Source organism: Atractosteus spatula, chromosome 13 (assembly GCF_055471065.1).
Source record: "Atractosteus spatula isolate fAtrSpa1 chromosome 13, fAtrSpa1.hap1, whole genome shotgun sequence".
In the NCBI taxonomy this organism is placed as follows: domain Eukaryota; kingdom Metazoa; phylum Chordata; class Actinopteri; order Semionotiformes; family Lepisosteidae; genus Atractosteus; species Atractosteus spatula.
The window spans coordinates 43,213,865-43,231,043 of NC_142718.1; the positions used below are offsets into that span (position 1 = coordinate 43,213,865).

Here is a 17,179-nt window from a genome sequence, read left to right on the forward strand (position 1 = left end):
CTCTCTTGATTTCTGTGCACTACCAAATTATTGACCTCCGTACGTTTATTGTCATTTGCCAACTGATTTCAAATTAAAAATTCATCAGATTAGTGGTTACATAAGGAAAGTCACAAACAAGATAGAGGTGATCTGAATGTGTGCACTGGATGGAAAATGATCTCTTAGCTCATGAAACTGATTTAGTTGCTAGTAGCTAATTGATCCATGGTTCTCACCCTGCCGAGATGAGAGGATGTCAGCATCACAAGGCTTGGGTAGTTTGTTCCAGTCTGTCACAATGTAGAAACAAAGTTTACCCTATTCACAGATTCAAACGCACTTAGCAGTTGCCACGTGTCTTCTGGATTGTGTTTCAATCCGTTGATTTTGAAGAATTCCACTTCTTTGAATTTGTCAGTGCCGTTGAAGGTTTTTGAATACTTCAATCAGGGCCGTGGAAATCGAACTTTCCATTGTACGTGGCTTTTATGCATAAAGTACTGTAAACAGTCTTTGAAAAGAAGTAAAATGTTGTATCTGTTTTCCTTGCTAGACATGTTTTCTTCGGGGAGGAATATGTTTTGTTGTGCTGGGAATGTGTCCTTCAACTGTATGGGGCCTCTGTCCGTTTACCTATGCTATACTGTCTCATCCTAATTTGCTACTCCTGGACATTAAAGAACAATGTTTAAGATAATAATATGGACATTTCTGAAAAAGCAATCCTATTATATCACATTATCATCATTAGTCTCCAGTGTTTTTCCATTTTCTTTTGAATTAATTCTATTTGATCTGCTTGTTGGCAAGATGCAGTGTTCTATATTCTTGGCATCCTTTTACAGATGACATGTTGAAAACTGCTGCAGAAAGTCTTTCTCTCTGTGTGATGGATTTTTAATGCTGAGGATAACTGAATTACAGCATTATAAAGGGACTGCACCAGAGTGATTAAATGTGTATGAATAACACACTGTGTGTGTTCTAAATTAAGGTCTGGCACAATTTATCCAGAGGAAACTGTTACAAATCTGACTAGAATCTGCAGCACGTCACAGGTGTCTGCACTTGAGCATAAAATTCATCTGTATCTACTTCTTTTAACACATTGCAACACGAACATACAAGTTTCTTCCTTACACCATCTTACATCACCCATATTCTCTGTTTGTGTTCTCTGGTCCATTGGATTGTAATTGATGATGTTGAATACTTTGATCAAGTGCTCTCATAGTATTCCCTTTTTCAAGATTTAAAAGTCGTCACATTTAGCCTGTTAGTGCAGAACATTCCTTGGAGGTTGGCTATGTATCTAATTGTTCTTCTCTGGACTGATTCCAGAGCACTAATGTCCTTTGGATTGTACATTTTTATGTTACATTCCTTGATTTAAACTCTTTGCTTTTAACTACAGTATACTGTATATCATATCATTTTATGTGCCTTTTTATTGCTTCCCCACAGTATCTGGAAAATAAAAAAAGATTTGTCAACATAAATACCTAAGTTATTTTCAATAATTATCTTTCCCATCCAATACTTGTAACTAATGTTTTTGTTACCTGCACATACTGTATGTTTTCACAGCCTTGGATTTAATCTAAATCATTTTGAATTTCCTTTGTGGTTTCTTCAGTTCTAGTTGACTAGTTATCTAGTTTACTACAGTACCTTTACAGTAACTTTACCAGAATCTACATGAAATATATCAGCAATAGCAGTGGTCCTAGTACAGATAGTACTGCTAGCAAACTTACTCTGATAATTAAATCAAGTTTGAGTATTCATTCTTTACCTGCATTACATTGGATGCTTACAATGTTACAATTAATTTTTATGGGGAATTTTATCAAAAGCTTTCTCGAAATCAAAATATGCGATATAATATGCTTCATAAGCTCATATCCTTGCAAAGCAATATGGGCATTTTCGGAATCCACATTTACTATCCTGAAGACTACAATTACCATACAGATTACCCTCTTGTTTGTTCTAATTATTGTCTTTAAACCTTACATGTTATAGACGTAAGACTTACTTGTCTTTAAATACATGCGTCAGTTTTGTGGTATTTTTATGGGTAAGTGCTACCATAGTAATTTTCCAGCTGATGTGTATTAGCCCTGTCTTCACTGACTGCTAGAAGAGTTTTGTTTATGGGAAAATGAATAAAATCTGTCTGCCTTAATTAAGATTGATAGAATACAACTGGGCCCGAGATATTTGTTTATCTTGAGCACATCAAGTTCCTGCAACACTGCTATGCCATTAATTAAAATAGATTTCTGTCTTTCTTTAGTCTGCTGTCAGTTTTTGTTCCTTGGTACAGTACATACCTTAGTGAGATATCCGTTTAATACATCAGCCATTTTTCTGTCATCGTTTAAAGTTTCCAATTAGTCTCTCTGAGACACTACTTCATTCTTTATTGAAAAAAAATCATCAGTCTATTTATAGAACGGAGTCCACAGTGCGAGCAAATATCAAATTTCCAGTACTGAATACTTATATGCAATTATCATATCTTATTTCCTCTTTGGGTTTTGTTAACATTACTGTAATTTATCTTATCCTTAGAAGTTTTCAGTTTGAGCAGGTTTTGTTACAAAACGTGATTTACATCATTTTGCAATTAAAATAAATTGGGACACTATAGAAAGTTTCTGAATACTTTCACAAGTATTCACATTGTACACAATGTGGTATGTGTAAAAATAATAGTAGAATAGTACTAATAATAATAGTACTGTGTAAGTACTGTACTACTAATAAGTAGTAATAGTAAAGCACTGTTTTTTAACAGTGCAAATTTCAGAAACAAAGAACAGCAGCAATGATGGCCTATTTTCTGTGTCATTCACATGAAATGAGCAGTTAGCCCACAGGAGAAATACCTACCTGAAGTGAATTATATTGCCTTTGGATTTTGCCCTTAGCCCGGAGGTCTTCTCTTGCTCGGTAATGTAGCATTTATTTTTACTTTACCGAGTGGCTCTATAAAGAGATAACAAATTCACAAGATGGTTCTGAAGAAAATAAATTCAGAAGTCATCAGTCATTTTGTTATGTTATTGACTGTAGTGTATAGACACTCATACTGTTTTTGCTACCTAGAGATCATCAGGTCAAATGCAATATGAGCAAACAATACTTGAAGAAATAATGACTGGACACAGCATCTTGATCTACACCCTTGAGTCTGTGAGATTCACATTACTTAAGAACAAGAATTAAACTTCTATTTTTCTGATCTAAGCCACTCTGAGGGAAAGCTCAAAATCACGGCTGAAATTAAATGCTGTCAGTTTATTTTATCTTTTTGGGAAACATTCTTGAGGCATCTGTGAAAGTAACTGTGAAGTACACATTGCTAACTGAGTTACGCTCTTTCTCATTGACCTTAGGTATTATTATTTAAGCTGCCAGCTGTGAGAAAGTCAGTTCCATCTTTGGCAGGTAGATTCTGACACCAAATATAGCCCCGTTACTCTATTAATGTGCCAGACGTGCCACATGATTGACAAAAAGGGATTTAGAAAGGCATTTGTAGATTTTTTATTTATTCATGCCTAAAAAAAGTAAAGTACCAGTAAAACAATTTCCTAGATTAAGGAAATTTCAGAGTTGTGGTGTGTTTTAAGAGCAGTTACTGTACATCATGAGAGATCATTAATATTAATTTGTATATGTTTTCCTCTTTGAAGCTCATAGGGTTCTACTAAAAGTTGTTCTCGAATACAAAAACGGACAAACAGAATACAAAAGGCAGCATACAAAAGGGACAAAATAAAGGCACAGGTTTAAAAAATGTTGTTACTGCCCTAAATATTGTGCATCTACTGATCTGCTAAATCTGATCTGCTATTTTTGTTCTTGCTGTATGAGAAGATATGTCTGAAGTATTTGCATTAAAGAACTTAATTTAATATTCTTTGAAATGGCTCTCACACATCTATCTGTAATGTTTTTACATACTGTAAGTATTTTTTAAATTCTGTACTGTTTTAATGAAGAGCATTTTTTTAGCTTCCTACAGATAACCCTGAAGAATGGTTACATTCTCACGCTGTCATTAATTGAGTAATGGCCAATAGCCTTTTACTCCTGTTGAGATCCAGCAGCTAGCTGTACTCTCTGAGGTGTGATGTGGATCTGTGAGTTTGCTTGGAATCCTCTTTAAATATCTGGCTTTGTATGAATCATTGCCATAGTGCTCTACCTTTTCACCCACTAACCAAATCAGAAGGATGTGAATCTCTTACTTTACTTAAGACTGGATTTTGTTCTACAAATGGGGGAGATCTGATTAAAATCTCATAAGTTAAGCTCATCTACAAAGCCCTAGAAAATCATTTGTAGGAAGAATATATTGGAGATTCAGAAGTCAGAAGCCATCCATTAATTTTGAAAATGCATTTTATTTTATCCCTTCAGCAACGACTGCAATGAAGTTGAGTTGAGAGGAGAAAGGGAACAAAGCACAGGCATTAACAGAAGTTGTTTTATTTTGAAGCCAGGTGTCTATAGATCTATGTGTATCCTGGATTTAAAAAGCAGGCGGTGAATTAATTTATTGATTGATCGATCGCCTGCTTTTCCACAGTGGTCCCGTCTTGCTCCTCGAGCGAGTATGTCTGTGCGAGCGGGGGCTGTGTGTCCGCCAGCCTGAAGTGCAATGGCGAGAACGACTGCACTGACGCCTCAGACGAGGTGAGTTTCCGGTCTTGCCTCACTTACCACACTTACCGCAACCTGAAACATGCCTGTTTCATTATTCAAAGAGCTGTTGAAAAATACAGAAGTAGCTTAAAAAGACGCAAACATTTCTTTACTGTCCGATGTGATTAAATTGCACATTACTCATCGTTTTTACCCTATTGTCCCTTTAGCTGTATTCTCACAGTGCCTTTTACTGAGCTTTTTATGGAAAGCTTGTTGGTTGATATTCCTCAATCAGATCATTTCAAACAGGTGCAGAATACTAAACTGTTGAAGAAATTGTGATTGAGATAGAGGACAAAAAACAGCAGAGATAGAAATGACCTGTTATGATTTGTAGTTATTTATTGAATAAATATTCCAATGCACACATTCCTTCTCCTGAACAAAATATAGAGTAGTGGGAAGTTCCCTAGGGAAGTACTCAAAATGATCTCTGCTTACTGATGCACACATACTCTCTACTATCCTTCAGGGATTGGAAGGTATTTCAGTTTCTTTTGGCCTCCAGGTCTTAATGTTTTATCCTGCTTTAACCTCCACTCTCTGTTCTGTTCTTTTCTCAGGATGTGGACTTCACAGTTAAAATAATGTTAGTTTATCATGACTTAATGTTGAGTACATTTTTCTGATTGAACAGCAAAACAGTAGCCTGCAAAGGTGTTAATATTTTTTTTTATATTGTATTCTTAATCTGTGCTTATTTTATGCTTTATAAGAAATAATATGTTTGGAAAACAAGTTTAGTTCTTACATTTACTGAAGCAGTTGGTTTAGCAAACCCCAAAGGGATTTTCTGTGATTAAAATAGCACTTTTTGCTCTGTGTCAGTAGTTCACATTATACCTGTCACCTAATAATGGACATTAAATGGGTCTCTTTTGAAATCCCAAGACACTACATGCTCAAAGACTTGTCTTTCCTAATGCATTATATATCAAAGCAATTTCAAGAGTAAGAAAAGGTCGAAATCTTTTACTAAAGGTGACACCCTTCTTAATTTAACCAATAATTCACATTCTGTCCCTATGGATGACTGAGAAAATAAAACTCAGTATTCAAGGTATGTACTTCTTCTACAAGTGCAAGGTAAAAACAGCAGTGATATTGTCTTATTCACTTTAAACCAGGCTAACCTCTAATCTTTTAAGAGAAGTTACTCTTCCTGTTTTTGATTGAAAACGTAAGCCAGACACACAAGGCAATTAAACCATATCATGCTGTATCGACAGGCTGACTGTGTGAGAGAATGCAGAGAGGACGAGTTCCTCTGCCAGAACAGAGCTCACTGTATCCCTTCCAGATGGCGATGTGATGATGTGTATGACTGTGTGGATCGCAGTGACGAGGAGAACTGTGACCACGGTGAGTCATGCTCCTTCTGGATGCAGTATTGATTTTTCACTTGTGTTTTCACACAGATTTGTTTTGTTGTTTCATTTCATGTGTAATACGTGCTAAGAGGACCTGGGGGAAAGAAAGACGGTTAGGGCTCTCAGAATCTGCACACTACAGACTTTTCAGATCAAGAATATGATCTTTTTTTGCCGCAAAGTTATACCCAGTTCTTTAAAACCATGCTTTTGTCAATTGATACATCTTGCAATTTGCAGGTTAGTAAAGTTACAGTACAGAAAACATTTTAAACATTACTGAGCAATCTTTCAGACTTACCAGAACTTAGTTTCATTAGCTCACTACAGGCTTTGCTATGCAACAATATATTTGAACCACTGTAACATCTAAGGTCCCCTTTGTCTCTTCTCAAAAAATAGATGGAAAAGGAAAGGACTTAAATTACTTTACATTCACCTTGCTAATGACCTGTAAATGTTTCTTCAGCTACACAAAGTTTGTTTTATTCCCCAGGACCCATCTAACACTGAAATACATAACATGACTGTTAATGCTGATATTTTTAATTTATTATATCAAGTCACAAATGCCCTCAATGAGCTGTTCTGGAACAGAATACATAGACACCATATAAATGTCTTTACAGTTTAGAACTGTGGGTAGTCTGCTGGCATCATTAACATGGGCGCCGCATATCATAGTTAATATCAGAAGGCAATAATAATGAAATGTAATCTTCTGTCTATTTTAACTTGCATATAAAATGCATTTTTAAACCCTTTGCACTTTTTCATTTTAAAGCCTGTGTGTTTAAGAAAGGTTATGCATATTACAATCTTGATAAAAATGAATGGTGATAAAGCTCTGATGATAGATCCTCAGCTGTACACTACAGATTTCGCCTTTGCTTCTGTTTTATTCATGTCTCTCTTACTGCACAGAAGCTTTGTAAGAGTCTGGCAAACATCTCGCCACATTCCTGTAATGTAGAAAGTAATTGTAACTTATTTTTTTCTTTTAGAACTATTTAGCTAATCAAATTCATTATGGGATACTTTGCAAAACAGAAAAATAAAAAAAGAATGCACTCACTAAGTTGTGAGCTGCTAACCTAAAGACTCTGTAGCTGCTAGCCTACAGAGAAGAGGGGCAGACTAACTCCAGAACAGCACAGGACTGGTTTGGTGAAATATACCACAAAAACCAGGAGTAAACAGTGTCTGACATTGATCTGCTTTATTCAATTGTGTCCAAACCATATTAAGTTAAAATATACATTTTGTATTGGAAAATGTTATCATTATCATTACTTTTGAAGAATAAATTCAAAAATCCATATAAGTATTTTGTTTGATGTGAATATTTTTCTGAATAATAAGAACAACAATAATTATATAAAGCAACAAGATATACTGTATACTTCTACACAGGATAATATGAATATTTAACACATTTCCCTTACTTGAAAAAACTACTATAAAACAAAATTAAAACTGATTTTTGAAAACAAATGCTTTAAAGTCACAAAAACAGAGATGAATACAGTTCATACGATGTCTTTATCTAGAAGGTTTGGACATGTTTGTCATCTTAAAATAAGTAAAATTAATGTTTTCTTGGAACAAAAAGTATCATATTGCAATCAGGGAATGTAATGGTGAAGATCACACTTAAATATTGTGGTTGATTTTAAAATGAAAAACATCACTGCCCTTAGAAGAGTTCAAAGAAGAGTGTCTTAAGTAGTCCATACTGTAGGTGTGCTTTAATCTCAAACTTCTCACAGGTTTTTTTTATTATGACAGAACCCTGAAGTACATTCAGACAGTTAATTCTGTCAGATACTTCAAGTAGGATACAAATTCAGTTTTACACGTTGAGAATAGTTTACACAAAATTTGTGAGCATTTGGAATAAACTACCAAAACATTTGTGGAAAATTAAACATTTCTAACTGGAAAGATTATTCAATCAATAAAATAATAGCAGGAAATTGGGTGAGATAGACCCAGCTGGCTCCTCTTGCTTGTGGCTTTTCTTAAGTTCTTATTTTCCTTTCTCTGTGTATCTAAAGCTAATAGACATAGTTTTCACTGCAGACATGATCTCCTCTGTGTAGAGATCTGTAAAATAGCCAGAGACTCAAAATGGAAGGGATGCACCTTCATAATACCCAGCAATATATGCTATTGAAGAGCTTCTATTGAAAATCAGCTCTATTCAGACAGGCCAGCTGATGTGGCAGCTTCAGTAATGTGAAGAAAAGAGAAAGAACATCTGACAGAGAGACATTTTTGGTTGTGAATGAACTAGACTGTGAAATGAAGATCTGTAAAGCACCCAAGCTTTATAGTGTGAAAGAGACAATGGTGTTTAGGAGAAAACGGGGATTATCCCTTTCCATTCAGCACGTTAAATAAATTAAATTAAATATCAGATATGGATTCCAGTTCCAACGTTATATTTAATTAGTCTTTACTCTTAAAATGTCTCTCCTTAGCTGATTATGAGCATTTTCAGAGGTTGTAGAGCTTTTATATAATACTAGTATGTGTTTGCTAGGATATGAAAAAAAATGCATGGAAACCATCAGCACGAAACCCTACAATGTGTCTTTCCTATACCCTCCCTATTCAGCAGGACACATTAGAACGCAAGACTTGAAGAGCTGTGGTCTGTCCACTTTCGCAGTCACAGCAATCTAGATTAATTCATGTGGCAGTTGAGGAAAGTTCTTGTTTTTTACTGGTTTCAGCAAGAATGTTTAAAAGATTAAATGTTCCATGAGATGGGTTCAAATTAGATTGAAGTCAGTAGATGAACTGTTCTGCCTCATCTGAAACATGTTATAGGAGAAGAAAGACATTACTAGTTCATACAGCTCAGGGTATGTGAGAAAAACTACGTGCACAATCATTTGTATTCTTCGGGATAACATTAAGCCAAGTACAGTAAATTAGGAAAATGAATGCATCTGTTTTTAAATAAAGATTAAGCCAAATATTACAATAAAGAAGAAGATTACTCCTCTCCTGGGGATCAGACAGGCTATTAAGTAAGGATCCTTTAACTTCTATGATCAAAATATTTATTTTTGCTGTTAGTATAAATGTCTATAAATAACATGTTTTTGTAGTAAATGTTTCTAAATGTTTTGCTAATTGTTATTCATCTGGCAATTCTTCAGTCACTATAAAACGTAGCATTCTATTATACATGTATATCTACAGTATGGTATTCCATAGTGCCATCTGACTACTTTGCAATGCTTTAGCCTAATTTTTAGCTACAAAATGATGAAAATCGACTTTATACAGTGAATGACATTATATTCTTATTTTATTTGAAATAGCCTAGTTTTATCATTTTCTTTTTTTCAGAAACATGAGTAACATTTCGTGAAGGCCGAAAATCACACAGTATTTAACTCTACTTTTACCGTTTGCATTTGAAGTTGTATTCATTATTTATAGTGAAAGAACTGTTATTTGTAAGGTTAGTGACAGGTGCTGAAATATAATGACGGGTTCCTGAGAGGCTGCACCCAGCACGGTTCTTATCTGGGAGTGCAGGCTGAATCCTAACAACACTTCTTCCAGTCTGGGCAATGTTAGCTGACTGTAACTACAGTATGACACCACAAGGTAGCAAGAGCTGATGGAAAACTGCTAGGGTTTGTTGGGTATGAAGTTATCCAGTGTTTTTTCAGATCACTGGGGACATGTGACTTGTTGCAAAATCAGTAATGTGTGGCGACTACTATTGGCACTGTAGAGCTTGCAGCATGACAAAAAGCAGATGGCCTGCCTGTGCACATTTGAGAGTATTTCTGAAAGATGTGTCTCCTCACCATCCTTTACAGTCTTTTCCTCTGTGGATACATTCAGAACAGTTGGCCAGTTCAACTCTAAATTAATAAAATAGAACTACTTTGTGATAACCTTTCAAATACCACAAAATGATACACCCAATGTATCCACTAAATATGCTGGATTTCCTAAGGCAGCTGCATCCTCTCCCCCTGGAAAATAAGAGATGTATAATGTAAGTAAATAAGGAGAAATGCAAACATGAGTCTGTATTTCTGTCAATACCTGCCCTTCACTAGAGATTTTAAGACCAGCAGACTTTTTTCATGTCGGATTTCAAATGGATGTGAAAGTAGGCCAACTTACTAGCACCACTGTCAATAAAGTTGTAAATCACGTCAAGTCAATACACTGATTTCAGATATTTTTCAAAAGGTTATCAAAAAGTAATGAGACCCTTTTAGAACATGGTTAATGTTTAAATCTGTCAAAGGTCTGAGATGTGATGAAGGTATAAAAAAGGTTCAGATGTGATGCTTTTTTCCCCAATACTCCAGTGCTAAACAAACTGTCTTGTTTTTTTTTTCCTTTAACCTATCAGGGTCATACAGATGCCGTGCCGATGAGTTTGTCTGCAACAACACCTTGTGTAAACTGCTAGTCTGGGTGTGTGATGGTGAGGATGACTGTGGAGACAATTCAGATGAGGATCCCGTAATGTGTGGTGAGGACTAAATGTTTCAACTCTGTATACAACACAGTACCTGATGATTCGAAAGGTATTTACTACGTGTTCACTGTCATAAGCACTGAACATACCTGTGTGCACATACAGTATATTACAGGTGTCCCCTCACCCTCAAGCGAGGCTCCAGTGTGCTGCAGTCCTGTCCTGGATGATTGAAAGTGGGTGGATGTAATCCACGTAATTATCTAAATTACATTTAACGTAGTCACAGGCAGAGTGCACCTGGATGCACCTAGTAAAAACAAATTGCAAAATACAAATTGGGAAATGCTGAGCTTGAAGAAGATACTTATGAAAAAGATTTCCAGTAGGTGTTTATTTTGGCACTATTTCCATCTTTTAGACAATGTGGAGGACCAGTAACTACATATCCTAACAAAATAGTATATACAATGAAAAGCTTGGATTTGAAATCAAATCAAACCAGGTTGCCCGACCAGGGTGTGGAAGCAAAAACACTAGATAGCTGGATGAGATCTTCAGATAAATTAGTTACTAACAAACCAACTAGCTAGGTAGGCTAGATGGCCATCTCTCATTTGTAACCTTTCTTATCTTGGCCAAATTATGTTGTCTGCTTATTGTTGATCTCATTGCCTTATACTGATTTTGGAGCCATAAAACACAGAATATTCCCTTTAAATAGTGTTTGTGAATAAAACACCCCAGCATAGTGAAAACTCTCAAATTATTTCTCTGCTGTAATTCATAGACATGTTCACTTTTTTATTTTGCATTTGGAGGTCAACTTGCTATGTGCTTAATTATTCATAACTCTTCCTCCATGGATAAAGATTATAGAATATGCTGTTTCTGCAGACTCAGCACTTCTTTTTAAATGTCACTCAAAGGTCCATATAGCAGAAAGCCTCAGTAGACCCGCTTGTGAAACATGCTCCTCTTTTGTACATCTCACAAAAAACCCTTATTGCCACACAAGAATCAGATGTCAAACATGGTGATGCCGTAAAAATAGAACTTACTGTAAAGGTGAGCCTTCATTGAACTGATTATGCAAATTATTAGTCATAAGCCAGTGCTGAAAAGAAAGGTTTGATGGATATATTATTAGGCCCAGGATGATTTTTTTAAAAAATGAATGTGTACTTAATGTAATAATATAGGCAGAAGCGTGAAAGAGTGGTTACAAAGCTGGGCTCTAAACTAGAGTGTTGTAGGTTTTAATCCCAGGATGACTGATACTGTTGTACCCTTGAACTTGATACTTAAATAACTCCAGCAAATGCCCTGCTATAGAAATCAGTACAGTACTTTCCAGGTTGCCTCTGTGAAAGAAAATTTGTTCTAAATTGGTTTACAGGATTAATTAATGAAACATACAGTATTATTAGAATCTTATACTGTAGTTATGGCTTAGAGCTCCTTCGCTATCATACTTAATTTTGATTAATTTAATTTTGGTTAATTGTGTTAAATACTAAATGAAGTTAATTACACTTGAAATGTATATCTTAATGTTTGTTCTGTTATTTAAATGTGCATTTACAGTATGTAAAATATGTATTTGGTAATATGCAGTTTAAGCAGCAAGACATGCCAACACCTGCAAACATTCAAGAAAGTGATTAAAGAGAGTATAGTATACAATCATTTGAATGTACACAGGTTACAGAAATATCAAGAGTTACAGAGAGATCAGATGTCTTTTTGACATTTTCTGTGCACCACAGAAGGCCTAAGCCTCTTTCTTTATTGGTCATTTTGTGGTGATTTATTTCTTTATTCAATTCTCTGCTGTTCTTTACACATCCAGGGCTCTATCCAACAGCACGTGTAGGGAATTGGCTATCAGTTGCTAAAAGTCACCTCTGTGATAAATGTTACAAGGGCTTACATTCTAAGCATGAACACCTTTGAAGCTGGTAAATAACAGAGCTCCACCTCCAAGCTTTCATATTAAAATAACACAGAAGACACAGTTCAGCAGACGCAGGGGCACCAGGACAGCAGAACTGGGTGGGCTAGCATGTCGATCTGTGGAAGCTCTGGGACCAGTGGATAATTGCTCCCTGCTTGGGATTCTCTCTGTAATCAGGCAGTACTCTTCATCTCAAGGACTAAGACACGCTTGGGAAAGAAAGACATGTCTCACACTTCTCTTTTTCATCCGGAGTTAGATGAAAGAAAGTTGGACATTCAGGCAGGAAAATTTCAAATTTCCAAAACCGAATAGAAAAGGGAAAGCACTCTTATACACATGGCTATTGGGATGGTATAATCTTTTAAACAGGGGTCAAATTCAAATAAAAAAAGCAAATGTAGAGCTTTGTTGAACTGAAAGGCAGAGGATTTAAACAATGAATTAATGCCTTTCTTTGACCTTTAGTCTTTTTCTTAAAAAGCCAGACCTCATTGTTAATATTCAGTGGTGTTTGCAAACATCCAGACATCCCTTACCGGAACACTGCTTACTCCCAGTAAGAGTCACAGCAGCTCTATCCAAGAAGCACAGGGACTCCAGTCCGCCCAGTCCATTGCTCTCACACACTGAGCCATTGGATACTGGGGGTTTTCTGGAACTGTAGCGGGCCAAAACTGCAGGTGGATACCCCACAAATGAGGTCTCCGTGTGCTTTTTAAAGGCCATAAACGCGTGGATTTGAATACCTAGGGAGTAGGCAGCTGGAGGCCTTGTCAGGGGGCCGTGTGTGATTTGTGCGTGTGCTCTCCTCCCGCGGAAGCCAAGCTGCCGTGCCCGCCCTCGCGGCCGCTCCGGTGTGGGAACGGCAGGACCTGCCTGCGGCGGGAGCAGGTGTGCGACGGTGCGGACGACTGCGGGGACGGCTCGGACGAGCGGCGCTGCGGTGAGTCCGGCGTCGCGCACGGGGAATACTCGCCTGGCGTCGGCAGCGTTAAGCCGGAAGGAGGTTTTTCGATGCCATGCTATACGCGTTCACGTTGTCTACCGTGATGAATCTCCTATAACTAGGAAAAACCGTCGGAAAGTCAATCTTTTTTCATTATCACAGACTATGGACTATAAACTAATGAGGTAGCTGGAAAGAAAGTACCCAGAAAGAAAAAGTGGCGTGTTTTATTCTAATTCTAATTCCCGTACTGCTGGCTTAAGCACATTATATCAGATGGATGAATGCGTGTACGTTTAAATGCGTGTTTAAATATAGCTCACATTACTGCATGTTCTGCTGTCCCTTGTTAATTTGTATCTGCGCATGAAGCTGTTTATTCGCATTTTTATCCTGTTTTGTCCCGTCTGCCAGTGTTTTACTACTGTGGCATTAATTGTATTTAAAATACAATTACCGTTCCCTTTTACAACTGTGACCACTGCATTTGTTTAGGGAGGGTGACAGAGTTACCCAGTTATATATCTAGATCTTTATAAAAATCTAAGCCATTAATGTCAATTAATGTCTTTCTCATATTTTTACAATTCAATATTTATTATTTCTATTTATACTTAACCAATCTGCAAAGCACAAGGAACTTTAAGTGAATTACCCAGTGTTGTATGTCTGATTGAAAGCATGCATTCAAAATCAATTCATCCATTGCTGTATCTTTTGAGGGTCAGAGTGAGCCAGAGAGTAACCTGACTGGCACAGGGTGCAATGAGGGAATACACTTACATACGCAGAGCACTCTGTAAATGCCAGCATGGACAACATGTCTGTGGACAGTGGAAGGAAACATTTACTTTTTTTAAGCCATTATAGCTGTTTTATATTTAAATTTACAAATCCTGAATATGAAATATATACAGTACAAATTGTTTACTATACTACAAAAAACAAAAGCTCTTAATCGTATCAGCTCCTTACCATTAATTTGTACAAACAATCTCTCACCTAAAACTGGTTACCAGTTACTTGTGAAAGCTAGTCCAAACTACTTTCCTGTGCAGCTGGATGTGACCTATATTACTGATAAATTTGCAACCAGTCTAATGCTTAAGCTCTTCATTGGCAACAACGAGAGTCACATCATCTCAGCTTAAATATTCATGTGGTCATATGGTGATTTGGGTATGCTGAAAAAACACTTCAGAATCAGAAAGATCTGAAACGTACATACTCCTAGCCATTTTTTAAATAAGTAAATAGTCTGCCCATACTCATAACAAGAAACAGTAGTATAACTGTATCTGGAGAAAGAGGAATAGCTATAATCATAATTCATATTCTAAGCCGTATTGCAATATTATTGTCATTATCACCTGCTCCTGGAACACTTTAGACTGGAATAATTCATGGGTGGCACATTGAACATTTTGGTTTAAACTCCTTTAATGATGTTTGTCTTTAATTGAACCCCCAATGCTGGTTTTTAATGAATTAGAGAACACGATGGAGAAGCACAGGCCCTGTGGGAAGTCTGAGTTCACCTGCAGTAATAAGCGCTGCATCCCTGCTGAGCTGCAGTGTGATCTCTTTGATGATTGTGGGGACGGAGGCTCAGATGAGCTTGATTGCAAGACTGGTGAGTTTTAACATTGCCAGCCTTAAAAATGTGTTAATAGAACTTAATATATTATTTACCTTTTTAACCACTAAGACACCCAGCTTTCCAATTTTAGGTACCATCTGCAGATTGTCATACATTAGCAAAATTGTGTACTTTCTGGTACATTGTATATAAGGTATTTTTTTATTTTACTTTGCTGATCACATTTATAGTTACCTTTAACCTACTGTATTTTTGACTTTTTGAAAAATGCTGCATGATTACCTAAGTCTTCTTTTTGCCAAAGAAATGTGTTCTCTTCAGTTCTATAATTGAAATTCATATTAATCCTGTGCTACTCAGGTTTTGAACTAGTTCTGTGGTTCACTGTGCCAGAATAAAAAATCTTGGCCATTTTGTACTGTACATGGAGCACACTATACAGTATGTCATTTGCAGTGAATGTAGAAGAAGTCTTGAACTCCGTACTCAGTGCAATTGAGATGAATGCCCTGTCTGTACCCTGTCATTACCCCCAGTGATTAAAATCACTTGCACTTCAATATTAAAGATAGGTTTTCATAATATTGTACTCTGATCTCACATATTTCTAAGGGCAGAATGAAATATTCCACGTTCAAGAAATGGAAGCATATTTAAGGAAATCTATCAAAATAAACAAATAAGGTTTCATTAAATATATGTTAAATCCAATAACTCAAGGCACATAATGACAGTTCTTAAAGATATACCTATTCAGTACAGAGTTTTACAGAGTACACAGAATCAGGTGGGTTTTATTGACATATGGTGTTATTTAATTTATATTAATAACGTTTAGTAAAATGTATTCCTGTAATTTTTATTAAAATAATCAAATAAATGCCAAAAGATTACATCATCTCAACAAATAAAACACTTTTCCCTGTTTCTCCAGCTCCCATTAATAATATGTGTGAAGGAAAAATTAATCCTTGCGGCGAAGATGCAGTCTGCAATCAAACCATGACAGCTGCCGTTTGTCAGTGCAAACTAGGCTTTGAGAGAAACCAAAAGAATAAGCAGTGTGAAGGTACGGCACAGCCTTTGGAAAGCAGTTTCTTCTTGACCTCGGGGAGTGTTGCTTCCTGGTTTTGTTTGTTTTATGCTGTAGCTTCTGCAAGCGTCAGCCACCACTGCGGGCGGCGAAGAGCTCACCAGAGGCCGCTGCTCCGCCTTCCCGACAGCCAGACTCGAGCTGTTTCCATTGGCTCTGAAGGAGTTAAGGCATGGGGTCCCAGTTTCCCCTCTGGGAGAAGGAGCGACTTAAATGCAGCCCGGTGGAGGCTGCAGTGTGGATAATAAGGCATAGCGGGTAGCACTGCCCTTTGTGAACACAGCTGTGTTCCAAACCTCTGCTTCACGTATTCCGATGGAGTCTCTCTCTCTCTGCCTGCACCATAGCTTGTGGAAATATTTTCAATGAAGGGTGGTTTGTGTCAGACTTACTACAGTATACTGTATGACCTTTTCTCAAAGTGCCCTAAATGGAGCTATTGCTTCACCTAAGATAGATGTTGTGCTGTAAAAGTGCGTGACAACTATTAATTAATCTTTTTTACACAGTACATTTATAATGAGGACTATTTTTGTTATTTATGGATACAAACTAGACATGGTGCTGGCCACGTACTGTTTTTCATTTCATAAGATTCATTAGTGGATGTGTTTTGTGTGGTATAGTGTTGATGTGTGTGAAGGGTTTAAAATGAGAAAAAGAAACAGGACTGAGAATGGAAGACAAAGAAAGGCACAGAGATGTGCTCAATATGCACAGGTTAACACATACTGAAGTACTGCCAGTTTCCAGCTCCACTTCAAGGGCATCCTGTTCTAAATGTGATGGATGCCTCAGTTCAGAGATAATATATCCTGTTAAATTTGCCATATATGAATATATATATAAACAATGAAAATGTTGTACTTAGAAATATAAAAACTTTGCATGTATTTTTGTTTAATTCAGTCAATTTGACTTTATGGATATCTGAAAACGATACCAGCATATTCAAACCAGTGTAATTGTCAACCATCAGCCTTGTATTGCTAATGAAAGGTACAAGGAACTTGCCTGTTACTTTTAAGCCTTCAATAAACATGA

The 17,179-nt window shown here is 36.6% G+C and overlaps 1 protein-coding gene across 1 annotated transcript in view; it reads left to right on the forward strand.

Annotated features, from left to right (window-relative positions):
• Positions 1-17,179, forward strand: part of lrp1ba (low density lipoprotein receptor-related protein 1Ba) — a 491,547-nt gene that overhangs the window by 435,607 nt on the left and 38,761 nt on the right. The window contains exons 70-75 of the mRNA XM_088930252.1: positions 4,586-4,692; positions 5,934-6,066; positions 10,468-10,590; positions 13,317-13,439; positions 14,935-15,075; positions 15,977-16,111. Coding sequence (XP_088786378.1) covers positions 4,586-4,692; positions 5,934-6,066; positions 10,468-10,590; positions 13,317-13,439; positions 14,935-15,075; positions 15,977-16,111 — 762 coding nt within the window. The remainder of the gene's footprint in view (positions 1-4,585; positions 4,693-5,933; positions 6,067-10,467; positions 10,591-13,316; positions 13,440-14,934; positions 15,076-15,976; positions 16,112-17,179) is intronic.